This window comes from Coffea arabica, chromosome 1e (genome assembly GCF_036785885.1).
Source record: "Coffea arabica cultivar ET-39 chromosome 1e, Coffea Arabica ET-39 HiFi, whole genome shotgun sequence".
Lineage (NCBI taxonomy): Eukaryota > Viridiplantae > Streptophyta > Magnoliopsida > Gentianales > Rubiaceae > Coffea > Coffea arabica.
Window position 1 is genome coordinate 5,360,965 of NC_092311.1, and position 16,219 is coordinate 5,377,183.

The window sequence follows — 16,219 nt, forward strand, 5'->3', positions numbered from 1 at the left end:
AATATTAAGCTTTTTTCCTAAAAATATTTAAGAGACTTTCTATACATAATAACTTACTTGAAAATAACTTGTTGAATACATAAAGTTCCTTTCTGAAAACAAAAGGTTTTGTTTAAGGCTGCAAACGAACCGAACCGAGTCGAGTTTTGGACTTATCGAGCCGAGCTCGACTTAATAACAGGTAGGCTCGAGTTCGAGCTCGAACTCGACGAGCCAAGAAAATTGACTTTAAGGAAAAGCCAAGCTCGAGCTCGAGTCGATAAGGCTTGCAAGCTGTAGCTTGATTTCTGGCTCGCGAGCAACTCGAATTGTCAACTCGTAATATAATTCGAATTTTTGACTCGTGAGCAGCTCATTAGCTCGAGTTTCTAGAAATTATTCAAATAATAACAACAAATAATTATTTTTTCTTAATAAATAATAAAATATTAAGAAAATATGTGTAATTTTACTATTAAAATAAAAAAATAAAAAAAATAATATATACTAGAGCTCACGAGCCGGCTCGCGAGTTAATGAGCTTAATATTTTAAACTCGAGTTCGAGCTCGAATTCGATTTTGCCAGCTCGAGCTCGACTCGAGTTCATTGTTGATCGAACTCGAGTCAAGCTTTGACTCGAGCGGCTGGCAAGCAGTTCGGTTCGTTGGCAGCCTTAGTTTTGCTTAAACGTTATTGGAAATTATGCTTGGTGCATTAAAAACAAGATTAGGAATGACAGCAATGGTAGATTCTAGCAACGGTGTTGTCGTCAGCCGTAACCGGCTGCCACCTTCTCTATTCATCAAAATTCACCAAAATTATATCCTCCACTTGATTTTTTGCATCAATTTTGTTTCTATTATTAGTTTTTGTAGAAAATGAATAAAAGGTGGTGAAAATGGCAAAAATAGTGGTCTCTTCCCCACTACCACCCTTCATTCTCCCCCTCATCTCTTTCTTCCTCTCCCCCTCTGGCCCAACTCCCGCTCACCCTTTCCCTCACCTCTCTCTCCAGATGATCAGATCCGGTCTCCTGTGGCTAGATTGGTTGCTAGGGGAGAGAGAGGAGAAGGAGGGAGAGGGGAAGAGGGAGAGAGGTGAGGGTGGTGGTGGTGGCAAGGAAGGGGCAAGGGATGGCGGAAGAGGGACAAGAGAGGGAATAAGGATGGAGGGAAGGAGAGAGAAATGGAGGTTAGCAGTGGTAGGTGATAGGGGCCGTAGTGGGAAAGAGGGTTGACATAGGAGGAGAGAGAGAGAGGGGAAGGTGGTGGTAGCGGCAACGGTGGGATGAGGTAGGAGCGGTGGCAGTGGAATTGAAAATGGTTAAGGAGGGTGGTGGTAGAAGAGGGAAATGAGTGTGTAATTTTTTGGGTATTTTGGGATCTAGATTTTTTTTTAAAGTTCGGATGTTTTAACATGTTTCTGTGGCTAAAATTGAAAAAAAAAATTGTCTAACACAAACAGGCCAAAAAAAAAAAACGGGTACTGCAATAGTTTTTATTCAAGGTATTACTGATGTTCAGACTCAATAATAATGCTTTGAACCAAGAAAATTTATCAAAAACTAACTTAAAAAAAAATTGAAAGGAAGTCCAAAAAAATAAAAAGATCTTTTTATATGAAAGTTAAACTCCAAGAAATATATGAAAGATATAGACTTTTTTGTCATTTACTTTATCACTTTCTATAAAATTCACCAAAATCATATCCTCCACTTGATTTTTTTGCATCAATTCTGTTTCCATTATTAGTTTTTGTAGAAAATGAATAAAAGGTGGTGAAAGCAGCAAAAACAATGGTCTCTTCCCCACTACCACCCGCCACTCTCCCCCTCATCTCTTTCTTCCTCTCCCCCTCCGGCCCAACTCCCGCTCACCATTTCCTCGCCTCTCTCTCCCGATGATCAGATCTAGACTCTTGTGACTAGATTGGTTGTTAGGGGAGAGAGAGGAGGAGGAGGGAAAGGGAAAAGGGGATGGGGCAAGGGTGGCGGGGATGGGGCGTGGGAGGGGTAAGAGAGGGAATAGGAATGGAGGGAAGAAGAGGGAAATCACTACAAGAAATATGTTTTTCAGTGACAAAAATTTATGTGACAACAAAAATCTTGTCACAGATAACCTAATTCAGTGACGACATTAGGTGTCATCACAGATGAGTACAGCACAAGCATAATCAGTGACAACATTGGAAGTTGTCATTCTCAACTCGTCACGAAATAGTTGGCGCGCATCTCATTTGATGCCGCGGGAAATGATTTTATGACAACTCAAGTAAAGTCGTCACAAACGCTCTCTCTACAGTGACAACATAACTTGTTGTCATTGAAAGTCTACCTGGTTCCAATTTTGTGACAACGTTTTGCATCACTGTATACTACAGTATTTTCATCAACTTTCACTAATTCTACTATGACACCCTAATTTTATTTTTTAGCCCCCAATTCTTTTATATTAGCAAAATCACCGAAGATATGACACCCTAATTTTATAATTTAGCCCCTATTCATTATGTATTAACAAAATGCAAATGATATAATAACAAACTATTTTTAGATATTTGTAATTTTTGCTAAGTTGACATAATAGACATGTCTGAGCATAAAAATTTTTTCATGAATTGTTTATTATTACTTATAACAACCCCCAAAAATCAATAACTGAAATAATTTGGAAAAGTGTAATTGAATATAATTTGTAGTCTAATGTTAGCACTGTGAAAGATTAGTATAACGTGTAATACATCATAAGTAATAATTATTTTCATATGGAATGGGTATATACGAAATTAAAATTATTCAGTAAAATATCTGTCGTGCAATAAGATTGAGAGTTGTAACACATTTAACAGAATATTTGATTACATGTTTCTTTTAATTTATTATAAAAACTAAGTAAGAGACAAAGAGTAGGATAGCATGAGTAAGAAGTGCTATAATGTATATAAGCAATTCTATAGTATTTTCATCAAATTTCACTAATTCTACTATGGCACCCTAATTTTATTATTTAGCCCCCAATTCTTTTATATGAGCAAAAGCACAGAAGATATGACACCCTAATTTTATAATTTAGCCCCTATTCATTACGTATTAGCAAAATGCAAATGATATAATAACAAACTAGTTTTAGATATTTGTAATTTTTGCTAAGTTGACATAATAGACATGTCTGAGTATAAAATTTTTTTCATGAATTGTTTATTATTACTTATAACAACCCCCAAAAATCAATAACTGAAATAATTTGAAAAAGTGTAATTGAATATAATTTGTAGTCTAATGTTAGCATTGTGAAAGATTAGTATAACGTGTAATACATCATAAGTAATAATTATTTTCATATGGAATGGGTATATACGAAATTAAAATTATTCAGTAAAATATCTGTCGTGCAATAAGATTGAGAGTTGTAACACATTTAACAGAATATTTGATTACATGTTTCTTTTAATTTATTATAAAAACTAAGTAATAGACAAAGAGTATGATAAGCATGAGTAAGAAGTGCTATACTGTATATAAGCAATTCTATGCATGTTAAATTTTTGAAACATATTTTATTGTGTAAGTTTTATTGTAAGGTAATTTCATAAATAATTTGTATATTGAGTTGTCCAAACCCAAAAAGATGTATATAGACACAAACAAGCACACATATATATACATGCACAAAAAAGAAACCAATATCAAATAATTTATTTGATATTTATAGATGAGATTAAGAAAAAAAAAAGAGATTAAGTATGAAAAAAGAAACCTGAAAAAAAAAATTTTACCAGGGAAAAAAAAAAAGAAAAAAGATGTATGAAGCTAAAGGCGTGAATCCTGGAATCTCAAAGACGTGTTTAGATGCAAAAAAAAAAGAGCGCCAGTCTGAAATCTGAAAGAGGCGCGAAGCTTGTGGCTGAAATCTCTACAAAAAGACGTCGTTTTTGGTTGTTCACAGACAAACAAAAGTCTCGCCGCTTCTCTCTTCCAACACTTAGACAAATTTCATTCTCAATCTTTCCTTCCTATGGTGAACACCGAAAAACTCTGGACCTCTAACACCGTCTGCTTCCGCAAAATGCTCCTCTAAAGCACCATTGACGAGTGCCAATCTTCAGGTCAAGCTCGCCGAAGAAGCGAAGTCAGAACACTTCCAAGCTCCCTCCTCGTTCCGCGACTTTAGTTTAGACTTTTCTCCGACCCCCTTTTCAGCTAATTGTGCGGTATGTGTTTTTTTTTTTTTTTTTGCTTTCAAAAGCTGCTCAGCCTTCTATTGTAAAGACTAATTTATGAATTAGATTGTTAATTAGCAGTGGGGAAGATAATACTCTTGGCCAAATCGCATCCGAAACACTTGCGATCTGGAGTATTAACAGTGTTAGGGATGGTCAGAACCGGCTTTCTTTGAGGAGCTATGAAATGCGAACATATTTTGACTGCATTAATTTGGTTGGATGAAAGAAAAAAAGGAGAGGAGGTCTTCGGCTGAACGGAAAAAGGGAGGAGGTTTGGAGAAAGGAAAAAGAAAACAGAGCAAAAAGAGAGAGAGAGAGCCAGAGAGTAGACGGAAGAAAAATTGAAAAAAGAGGGGTGGAAAAAGGGAAGAGCTTCGACAAGAAAACAGAGCAAAGGAAAACCAAGAATCGAAGGAATCAGCAAGGAGTTGCTGTTGCCGCTGCTGCCACCAGAATCCACCACCACCACCTGCAAGTCCTCACCGCAAAAGCTTGGTAAGGTTCCCTTTCTCCATTCCTCTCTTTAATTTTGTTAGCGGATGGGTGAAAATGAGAGGTATTGACCTGATTTTCTCTTCCTTTCTTCTTTTTAGTAAAACTTTTATCCTTTTCTGACGTCTATGTATTCATGTGGGGCTATAATTTCTGTTGTGTGAGAAATTTGATTGGGATGCTGTAAATTTTGGGGCTGATTAACTTCAAATTGAGCAAAGGATTGGCGAAATTCTTTATACCCCTGACCTGTTCGATGAAATGCCCAGTTGAGAGTTCTACTTGAAGATGATTTTGCTTGCGTTTTGCGTGTGAGAAAAAGGAACATTCGGCTAGTTCAGTGTTTGTCCGAACATGATAGCTAATTTTTCATGGTAGAAAACAGAGTCTTGAGAGGCTCTGACGTGCTGGTTTTTGCACTTTTTCTGTTTTTATGCTGCCCTATGTTTGAGTCCGAATTGATGTTATGAGAGGGGGAAAAAAATACAAGTCCTATTTACTAATAGTAGTATGGTATCATGTGAAGTTGTTCGTTGAAATGCTCAACAATTGACTATGTTTGGATAGGTCCTGTTTTTTTTTTTTTTTTTTAAATTTAAATTTTACGTTTCATCACATGTATTCTTCTTAATTATTTTTTTATTTTTTTAATTATCTTTTTATCTATCATATATCACATAAAAAAAATGTTACAGCATAATCTCAACTCTAAAGTTTCTAGTACTTTCTTATTTTTCTCATTTATGTTTTATCTTTTGGTCTTTATGTTTCTATCACCTTAATCTTTGTCCCACCTGTAGAATGCGAATCAATACTAGTGACAAAAAATGCTTGTGTTTAGTTACTTCATTTATTTTGGGTAGTTAGAATACAATGAATGGAGGTGCACAAGCATAAATGCATATGATGAAGTCACGAAAGTTTTTATGTTTTTCTTTCACCTCTTCCAAGTCTTTTTGTTAAAAGCCAGTGCAATGTGGATGCAAGGAATGGTTTGGACTTTGGAGAAGTGGACTGGTAAGAGTTTGTGGCTTCTGTGTGTTTACTGTTTAGCATTTGCCTAAAGAAATGTGCAAGTCAACAATGTCGATTCCCGGACTCCCTGGCATTAACATATTGGGATCTAAGTTCTCCTTTTCGTTTTCGGTTCCTACCCCATTAATTGGCCCTGCTGTTTCAGCAGAAAGGGGCAGGCAATAAAATGTGTATGTCTGCCTTTATTTCTGGTCTTTGAATAAGTAAAACCCCAAGAAACAAAAGTGACACTTCTCATTTAATGCAAAAAAGTGAGGTCTGCGGAAAACATGCATCGATCCCTATTCCCCCCCCCCCCCCGGAATCCGAGTTGAAGTGTGGGTTTCATTGTCGGAAAAAGGAAAAAAAAAGAGAGGAAAGGTAAAGCAATTGGTTAGTTAATATAGCAAGATAAATTTCATGCCTTGTGTTTATGAGCAAGTGCACGCATGTGGCTTCTGAGTGTCTTTGTTGTCGCAGATACATTCTGTTAGGCTATTAGATCATCAAGCTAAATTTGTTCTGAATGAAGCTGACCTTGCTCTCTTGGGGTTTTTCTTTCAGCTTTCTACATGACTCTAGCATTAGCTCGTATACTAAAGCTATATACGTTGATTTGTAGCTCCCTCAATTTCATATGCCACGTCTGCTATCTGAGAAATTTGTAATCTGACAAATGCCACAGGCTTCAATTCAATCCGAGCTTTTCATGGTTAATTTCATGTTCATTTCGTGGCTGCTATACATATTACTTTTCTTGATATATGATACTGATTTCATGGCTTTTCATATGAATTTTCATATTACTTTTATGGCTGCTTTTCATATGACTTGTAGCCTTAATTTTTGAAAAGGCTAGTTAACAAATTATTCTCTTTAGTTTGATATTAGAAAAGTATTTTGTACTAAAGGCTGATGTGTGTATATCTAGGACATGGATAAAACTTGGATGAAGATTAGCAATAGGAAGGACAAGGCTTATGAACTCGGAAGTCCAAACTTCTTGTTGTTTGTATTAGTTTAATTTCATCGGTCAGCCCTCTGATGTTGTCATCTCGTAGTCTCTTTCCTGAACTGTTATATTTTGTCTTCCTTCTTACTCGTCAAGCCTATTCAAGGATGTCAAACCAGAATTGATGGTATAACACTAATCTAGCCATAACGTACTGTCAAGGCATTTTAGATGGCGATGACCTTTTCTTTGGTTAGTGTCATTTGAACAGTGTACATTAGTTTTTATAATATGGTGCCTATCTAGAAGTATAGTTCCAGTTTTAACACCAGTGCTCATTGCTTCAATTTTGGTAACGTGTAGGTTCTAACACGATTCCCAAGAAGAAGAAGCCAGTCATTGCTGTGAAGATGGTTTTTGAATTGAAGACTACAAGGCCTATCGTGCTCATGTTTTGTTCTAGATGGGAATCGTGCTCATATTTTTGTATAGAACTTTACTACTCTCTATTGTGGATGGGAAATCACTAGTATTGTAACTGAATGGCTTATTTTGGATGGTGCATGGTTTATGACTCATTTGAGGCAACATTTATATATATATGTATTTCGGTTGATCTTCTATTGGAAATGAATGTTGGTTTTCTTTTCGTAGGTTGGCTTTTTTTTCTCCTTGCTACTCAATGAACGTTTTGTGATTGTTGGTAGCTATGTTGCGTAATTAACATTAGCTTATTGCTTTTTACAAAAAAATAAATGACAATAAAAAAGTTGTCACTGCCAACAAGTTTTACTAGTGACACTAGAAAGTCGTCACTTTTTATGGATGGAAAACAATGACAATAAAAGTCGTCACTGAACGGAAGCATAATGTGACAACTCCAAGGGTTGACTATGACAAGAATTTAGCCAGTTTAGTGACAATAAAAGTCGTCACACAATGTACAACAATGAGTGACGACAAGAGTCATCACAAAAGCGAAATCGTTTGTGACGACTTACAATAGTCGTCACATGGACCCCCTTTTGTGACATAGAACTAGTGACAGCTCTGTGACAGTAGTAAAAGTCGTCACAAGCTTTTTTTGTGACAACTTCTGAATTTTTAGTGACGACTTTCGCCTGTCACAGAAACGCAATTTTCTTGTAGTGAATGGAAGTTAGCTGTGGTAGGTGATAGAGGTGGTGGTGGTAAAGAGGGGTGGCACAAGTGGAGGGAGAGAGAGGGGAAGGTGGTGGCAACGGCAATGGTGGGATGAGATAGGAGCGATGGTGGCGAAAGTGAAAATGGTTAAGGAGGGTGGTGGTGGTAGAAGAGGGAAACGAGTGTGTATTTTTTGGGTAATTTGGGATCTGTATTTTTTTTTTCAAGTTCAAAGGTTTTAACAAGTTTCTGTGGCTACAACTGGAAAAAAAAAAAATCCAACACAAACAGGCCAAAAATACAGGTGCCAAGCGGAGCAATAGTTTTTATTCAAGGCATTACTCATGTTCAGACTCAATAATAATGCTTTGAACCGAGAAAATTTATCACAAAGTAACTTCAAAAACAAAAATTGAAAGGAAGTCCAAAAAAATAAAAAGATCCTTTTATATGAAAGTTAAACTCCAAGAAATATATGAAAGCTATAGACCTTTTTTCTTATTTACTATATCAATTTCTATAAAAACACAAGGAAGAATTACAAGAAACGAGACATATGACGTGCAACGCACGTTCACTCAAGGTAATATAACAAACATAACAATTTAGTACCATAACGTGTACCCAACTAATTAACACACACCCAAGTTATTTTTGCTCATTCTTTTAGTGACAAAATTCAAACAAGAATCTCCACCCGAAAGAAGTATATCAGGTTCGGTAATATGAAATAGCTTAAACCAATGAATAATGGAAAACAATCATTCTATGATAACTTCAGTCTCTAAGAATTTTGATTATCCTTTGGAATAAGTATCTATGGTAACGTGAAACTTTAAGTAAAAATAAAAATGCTTTTATGTCCAAGGCAACTCTGGGGATCTAACAAAACAAATATCAATTACCAATAGACAACACAACCACTTATTTTACAAAATCAGCATTCAGATAATTCTTGAGAGAAACAAAAATAAACAAATAAAAAAAGACCAGAGAAGACCTTAAAACTGAAGCTTTCTAAGCATAGGAACCGCTATCACCCCAACCGTTCACGAACGATACGTATAAAAGCTCCAGATGAAGTACACTAAGTCTTTATTTTTTTTTTTGGACGGATCAGAAGAGTTTGCACTCAGCGGAATCCCCTGTATGTGTGTGTGTGTATCACAGTTTAGTTCTATAGATTTTGTACAGAATCAATCGTTGCACACATTATGCACCTAGCAAGCGAAGCCTTTGCCAAGAAACATGGAACAATTTTTATATATGCAACAATGAGAAATTTGGGTTAACAAACAGCAGGAAAAATACCCATGATGAAAATTACGCAGTGATAGCTAGCTTGCCAGCCGAAAAAAAAAACAAAAAGGAAATGGAAAGCCAGGTAAGAAATAATTACTAGCATTAACTTACTTCATTTTTCTTTTGTCTCTTTTTTGCTTTCCTTTCCTTTCACTTGTTCACTATATTTTCTATTAAAGAAAATTATATGGCCAAAAAGATGATAGAATTTGTTAATTTTGAAAAATTGAACAAAATATAAAAACTTAAATGCACACAAAAGAGTAAATTTCTGCTGTAAGGATAGGAAAGACTCTATCAATTCAAGATTAGAGTGCAATTTGAGGACTTGTAGGGCTCTAGAGCCCTAGATTTAGGGCTGGAAGGATAGGAAAGACTCTATCAAGGTCTTGAAGCCAAAGGAAGAGAAGGGAGTAAGAAAGAGAGGACAACCTCAGTTTCACTGGAGTTGGGGAGCATTAGGGCTTCATTCAGTATGGTATGGTTTAATTTATTTTTATTAAGGATTATATAGAAAACTCAAATATCGTTGGTTTATGGTTCATCCAATTTTTTTCAGTTCATAAGGTTTGACCATTCTTGACGATTTTATGTTACTTCCCAGCTTTAGTGCATAACGGAATCAAAGTCATGGCCGGTTCGCAGTTGAATCGATCAAACCGGCCAGTTGGCTCCAACTCTAAAAATAATGAATAAAACATAATCAACAATTAATACATCTTCAAATGTTGTAACTTCTCTATAGCCTTCTCAATTTGCTCCTACTAAGATTTGTCCAATCCCTTTATTCACAGTAAACCAGACTTTTGTATAAGTTTATCAAAATCCAGCTTGATTTAGAAACTTGAAATCAATCCAATACAATCCAAATTGATTCAATTTTTTCTTTTCTAATTTAAGCTTTAACACTGATCAAATTCTCTTAACTCTCTTTTGAACGAGTAATTATGCTGCATCCTAGAAATGGAAAAAAGACAAAAAAAACCATTTTCTCTTGCACTTAGACTACTAATCGGACTTTTTTTTCTCAAAGAAAAAGGACAAGGCTAAATGGACAACATTTATTTGGGGACTACTTCTAATTCTAAGCATGCTTTTTCTTAGTTTTCTCCTTTTCGTATAAATTTTCCTCGTAATCACATGTGGATTGTTGTGTACGATTTGGTGATTCAAAGTATACAAAAATTCCAATATTGCTCCAGATGAAGTACATTAAGTCTTTTTTTTGGCCGGATTAGAAGAGTTTGCACTCAGAGAAGTTCCAAAGAAAGGTCCCATCTCAAGGCACGTTCATAGTTAACCCTAAATCTTGGAATTTTTCCCCACCACACGCTGTACAGAATCAATGTTTGCACACGTTATGCACCTAGAAAACGAAGCCTTTGCCAAGAAATTTTGAACAATTTTTGTACAAGCTACAATGAGAAATTTGGGTTAACATACAGCAGGGAAAAAATTCATTATGAAAATTACTCAATAATACCTAGCTTGCCAGCCTAAAAAATAAAATAAAATCATCCAATGCACACGAAATTTACGTAGCCTTTCACTTGTTCACTGTATTTTCTCTTAAAGAAAAATTATATGGCCAAAAAGAAGATAGAATCTGTCAGTTTTGAAAAATTGAGCAGGATAAAAAAACTTAAATGCACACGAAAGAGTAACTTTCTGCAGCATTTTTTAGATTTCACATGAACTTTTACGACCACCAAACTAACATGTATAAAAAAAAAAAAAAAAAAAAAAAGAAAATTGGACCTCAATGTCTTCAAATTAGTTAACAAAAAAACTAAGATCACGTTTGAAGGAATCGTATAAAAATTTCTTTTGAGATCAACAACTATGGTAGTTGAGATTGAGAAGTAACAACAAAAGAATTTGCATATTAATTGATTAAGAAACCAAAATGAGATAGCATACTTAAAGGCCTGATAAAAAATTTGCTAAAAGCATCAAATATTTAATTTGTGTTTGGTTTTCAAATAAAATAACTACGAAATGAAAAGGATGTGGAGGGTACAGAGAGGCTGAAGGCAGAGATGGAGATTAATCATGATCCAGTGAAGATAATCTAAATTGATAATTACTAGATTGAACAAAGACGAATTCGTGAAGGTAAAATTTTATCATATTGACTTTATCCTAATTCGGTGATGAAATGTATAAAATACATCCAAGACTAATAACTTAAGGAGGTGGTCAAAGAAGCAAATTAATGATTCAGAATAAACATTTTTGTTGAAGCATTGCTGATTCTTAAAACTAATGCCTATAATTGGAAGTCTAACAGATGTACTTCAACATAAGTTTAGAAAATCATAGAACCAAAAAATGTTCGAAAACTAATTTGAAAATGAGTACTCAATTGCATGTCTCATAACAATCCCCAAATCGAAACATTAAATTCCGGATTGATATAAATTGATGTCCGCTTTCCTCTATATCAAAAGTCAATATTTATAAGGGCTTAGAAAGCCATGTATTTCCAAAAGCTGTTGCAATCTTTCAAGCAATTTTTAACCCAAGATAGAATTTCAAATGTAGACCAATAGAAGGGTTTTGATAGAATTGAAACCCTATTGAGTTTGCTTCAATTGTAAGGTAATATACACTGTACAACAAAAGCGAGTAAAAAAAGATTCTATTATTTTAACTAAAGCGAAAATGATCTTTTTTGTCTCTTATCTTTTCAATTTTCTCAAATCCCTAATTATTGACCCTTCAGTGCATGCTAGAGTCCATTTGGATGATGTATTTTTTGAATATTTATATAAAACTTTATAACTTACTGTAAAATTTGTAGAAAAACTTTTTATTTTATTTTCCTTTTCATTTCTTTTTCTTTTCCCTTTTTCCTCTTCATTCTGTTGCAATCACTCAACTAAATTTTAACCCAAGATAGAATTCCAAAACTACACCAATAGAAGGGTTGTGATACAACTGGAACCCTAGTGAGTTTGCTTCTATTGCAAAAGATCCATTCTAAAAAAAAAAAAAAGATCCATTCTCTTGGGATTTTGGTCAATTTGGTCCCTTGTGTATCATTCTTACCAATTTATTGCCTCCTACTTACAAGATAAAATAATTGTAGGACCTTTAATGGAAAACTGGAACGGAAACAATTACGTGCATGATATGTGCTCGGTTAGATATTACCATTTGCCGGTACAAGGGAATAAATATGCTCTTGGCATCATTCATGAAGAAATCAACCTGTAAGTTTAAGCTCAAAATAGTAGGTAACTAGAAGCATGCAAAACCTAGAGTTTATATAGATTAAACCACACAAAGCTCCAATTTTAGCTATAAGATTGACATAAACTAAAACACTTTTCCAGACACTTGCAAACTTATTGAAGTTCCACAGATTGAATATTAAACTAGACATCCATATTGTTTCCCAACAGGAACAAAATCCACACTGAAAATAATCAGCACATCTTCTGATTAGGTTGTAATAGAACAAATATAGCCAGATATGGCTAGTTTCAACTGCTTCTTATCCCCATCAGAAAAAAAGAGAGCCAAGTCTCGACGGATAATCAGTCCATCCAAACTCTCTCGAACTCTTATGCTGGGTTCACGGATACTCCTCGGAATGCTTCTCCACGACAGGGATTTTCCCGAGCTACAAACTTCCAAGCGATAACCAAACCTTTTTGCATCCTCTGGTTCACCCATGAAGCGCATGTATGCTATATAAACCTGAGAGCTACCCCACATAAATACCTCGAAACACAAGCAGAATTGGTAGCCAAAACAGTCATACACCTGCATCAATCACCAAGTTATTTACATGGTAAATATATCATTTGATTGCTGATCCATAGGCCTCAGTGGTCTTGATGCCACACAAGTACTCGCATTACAATTATGATATTAGTATTAGGTGACATTAGCCATGCGTGATATTGCTGCTATCAACCTGTGGTTTTGGTTGATTTGGGGTACTTGAGTGGTCATAAGACCCAAGTCAACCCATGGATCAAAACTTAGTAAATTTAATAAGTTGTGAAGGTGAGGGTTCTTACAGCAATCTTCCATGAATTGTTGAGAACTTCTTCTGGATCTGATTCGGTATAAAGGTTGTTGAAGGTCCAACTATTGAATACATTAACACGGTGATCATTCTTGAGATGATTGACTAAGAATGAAACATCACCAGTTATAGGACATGCAACTCCAACAGCGGGGCAATTGTAAGGTCTAAACTTGCAAGTGAGTTCATGATTGATGACATTGCTGTAAGGGAGCAAGTCTCGACAGCCAACATTTAGGTACTTGCATGGCCATTCTAGTGATTCTCCCAACTTCTCCAAACCCAAACATCTTATGTTTCCTAACTCATCGCGGCATATTGGGCAACGATTAACTCTAGACTTGCAATTCGAGCATAAAGCATGGCCATTAGAACACTAACAAATGCAAATAACAAGACGTTTAGTTACAAACTTGGCCGTGATATTTGATTGTTAAACTTAACCCTATAGGCCTGCAGATAATCAACATATAATTGATAGTGAAAAGGCCATAGAAAATCAACATATAACGATGGGCCTCGTTTGGCAAGTGAGTTTTTTGGGTATTTGTCTAAAACTTTACTGTAGATTACTGTAGAAGTTTTTTAAAAATTTTTTGAAGTGTGTTTTTTTTTAATATTTTGAAGTGTATAGTTTAAAAACTTTGAAAATTTTTTTGAGATTACTGTAGTTAAAGTTTTTAAAAAACTTATAGCAGACAAACTTGGCAAAAAATTTGTCGGCCAAACAAGGCCGATATTGGCTTATAATTTCTTTTCTCTTAAACGATAAAGATTAAGTAGCCTTTATATGAGCAGGCGTAAATTGAGTACATTCTAAGATCCATGAAGATATTGATGAAAAATAGATTTCAATGTGTCCTTTTGTACAGTGTGTACTCAAATAAAACTGAAAATCTATTAAAATTGAACTTACATTTGAACAGAATGACACACTAGGCAACAATCCCAGCTTGGTACCCTAACCTTTATACGAGGATTTAACCAATGTTAAAGACACAAATACATATCTAAGAGAAAGGTTGGCCTCTTAAGGCTCTTAATTGCTGAACTATAATTATCAATAGCTCCTAAGTCTGTGTGTACCAAAGTTTACCTCTTCCCATTCATCAATATGTACGTAAAATAAATGAGGTTTAATAGTAGAAATTTGGAATACACTTTTTTTTTTTTTTGTAAGCAATTTCAAGAAACTTACTTGGCGGATTGGAGGGAACATTGTGTTCATGCACACAGGACAATCTAGAAGGTTATGCAACACTGAATTTGAGGCATCCATTCCAGCGAGTAGAGCTTTTATTTCAGTTTCCTCCTATCAACTATATATAACAAACGTATATGATACGAGGTTAGTGATGTGTTTGGATTGTCAAATTATCTCAAATAATATTTCGTTTATATCATAAACACATTTTCCAATTCACCTTTTTATATTCCCAACTACTTTTTATCTCACATACATCGCATCACAAAAAGTGCTACAGTAATTATTTCAAATAATATTTGAAATAATACTCTATCCAAAATTATGACAGTTTTTCGACATTTTATTTGTGTCAAATCAAACCATGAATTATGAGGGAAAGGGACATAATATACAACCAAAACAATCGCAAATCCATAATTCCATCCCAAACAATCAAAAAAAAAAAAGTTCATGTAGTTATATTTAAAACTATCGAGTCAAAACAAAAAAAAAAGTTTTAATGGAAATTGCTATCTTTTAAGAAGAAGAATCCGACATAGGAATTAATTCGAGATCTGCCTCTTCCCTTAGCCTTAGGTATGACTTCATCTGAAACAGTTTATTAAGAACAGAGACGTGCTAGGCTGGCCGATCTGTGGATAAAATGAAAATTAAGAGTTTGATTAATACGTTCACATTTCCATCTAATTTCACTACTTCACTTCAAAAGCTTTTCCAAAATGAACTCTCACAGTTAATTATGAAAATTTGAAGGAGTGTTATTGAACCTATAATAGGAAAATCATCATGTGCAGTTAACAAAATAAACTTAAGGCTAATTTATTTTAAAAAAATTATTGTAATAGCAAAATAAAATAAAAAACAAAAAGCAAAGTCCTTGACGCTTTTTGAAAGCAAAGGTGTTCCACTTATTACATTTTGAAACCTAAAAGTGTATAAGCCAATCCTATGATTGGTAAAACAATTTAGGATATATGAAAAAGAAAAAAAGAAAAATAGATAAGCATTTTTAGAAAGAAATAAATCAAATGAAATAAAATACGGTATTGAATTACTTTCCAGCATCCAATTAATAAGAATGGGCATAATCTCTATCACCATCTAGCAATAAATTAATTAAAAAGTCAGAGATAAGGATGTAGTGCTGAAACATAATTCCTACCTTGATCGCCATGATTTCATCCTTGGTTTTCAAGGAGGTAAAGCTAGACGCAGATGAACCCAAAAAAAAAAAAAACACACACACACACACACAAATATAATTGACAATAACCCAATACTACATTGAATAATCAAAAGAAGAAAAGAATTGACGCTACTCATCCAAAAAATGTATTCTAACACTTTGGGTCTTATGTTCCATAAAAGTTTATCAAAACGAACAAGCAAAAATTTCATTAATCTACAAAAGACTATGCCCTTGCAGTTTTAAGACAAGGTAAAAGAAAATGGATTCATATTTTTTACTAGGTAAAAATTAAACTTATGGAAAATGCAAGGATAAGTAATTCAATAATTGATTATGTGTATGATATGTGTGCAAGCCTGAGCAACAAAAAAGAAATTAAAAGAAAACAGTCTGTACATGAATTTTCTCTATTGAGCCAACACAATTTTATGGTAGAACTTCTTCAACAACATAATAACCATTCCTATGCATAAGAGAAAAAAGATATACATATTGGGTTCATATTTAAAAGGAAAAGGCAGCTTAAATTGATCAATAATAAAAAATTAATCTTTCGACGATAGTTTGAAATGGAAACATTATCTATGGAAAATTGAAACCTTAAGTAAAAAAAAAAAAAATTTGTTTGTGTCAAAAACATCTCTGGGGATTTAAAAACCAAGTATCAGTTGACAGTAGA

At 34.4% G+C, this 16,219-nt stretch overlaps 1 protein-coding gene and 1 long non-coding RNA gene across 3 annotated transcripts; one reads left to right on the plus strand and one right to left on the minus strand.

The window, feature by feature from the left end:
* The first annotated feature begins 3,951 nt into the window (after positions 1-3,951).
* On the plus strand, positions 3,952-7,309 carry LOC113698539 (uncharacterized). 2 transcript variants are annotated; one of them, XR_003450230.2, is made up of 3 exons: positions 3,952-4,190; positions 4,266-4,697; positions 7,024-7,309. It is a non-coding gene; the product is annotated as an uncharacterized lncRNA (long non-coding RNA). The 2 variants fall into 2 exon arrangements; XR_003450228.2 differs by having other exon boundaries at positions 4,281-4,697.
* A 5,243-nt stretch (positions 7,310-12,552) lies between these two features.
* Positions 12,553-14,423, minus strand: LOC113688319 (E3 ubiquitin-protein ligase SINAT2). The gene is made up of 3 exons (XM_027206120.2): positions 14,343-14,423; positions 13,137-13,520; positions 12,553-12,876 (listed from the first exon to the last, which is right to left on the minus strand). Exons 1-3 carry the CDS (start codon positions 14,421-14,423, stop codon positions 12,553-12,555), a joined length of 789 nt encoding a protein of 262 aa, XP_027061921.2.
* Between the last annotated feature and the right edge of the window lie 1,796 nt (positions 14,424-16,219).

Bases quoted from the DNA above. Each gene is read 5' to 3' on its own strand.
- LOC113688319 (XM_027206120.2), bottom strand. From the start codon at position 14,423: ATGGATGCCTCAAATTCAGTGTTGCATAACCTTCTAGATTGTCCTGTG. The intron at 13,521-14,342 runs GTAAGTTTCTTG...TGCATTTGTTAG, and splicing joins TGTTCCCTCCAATCCGCCAA to TGTTCTAATGGCCATGCTTT. The intron at 12,877-13,136 runs GTAAGAACCCTC...TGATTGATGCAG, and splicing joins ACAATTCATGGAAGATTGCT to GTGTATGACTGTTTTGGCTA.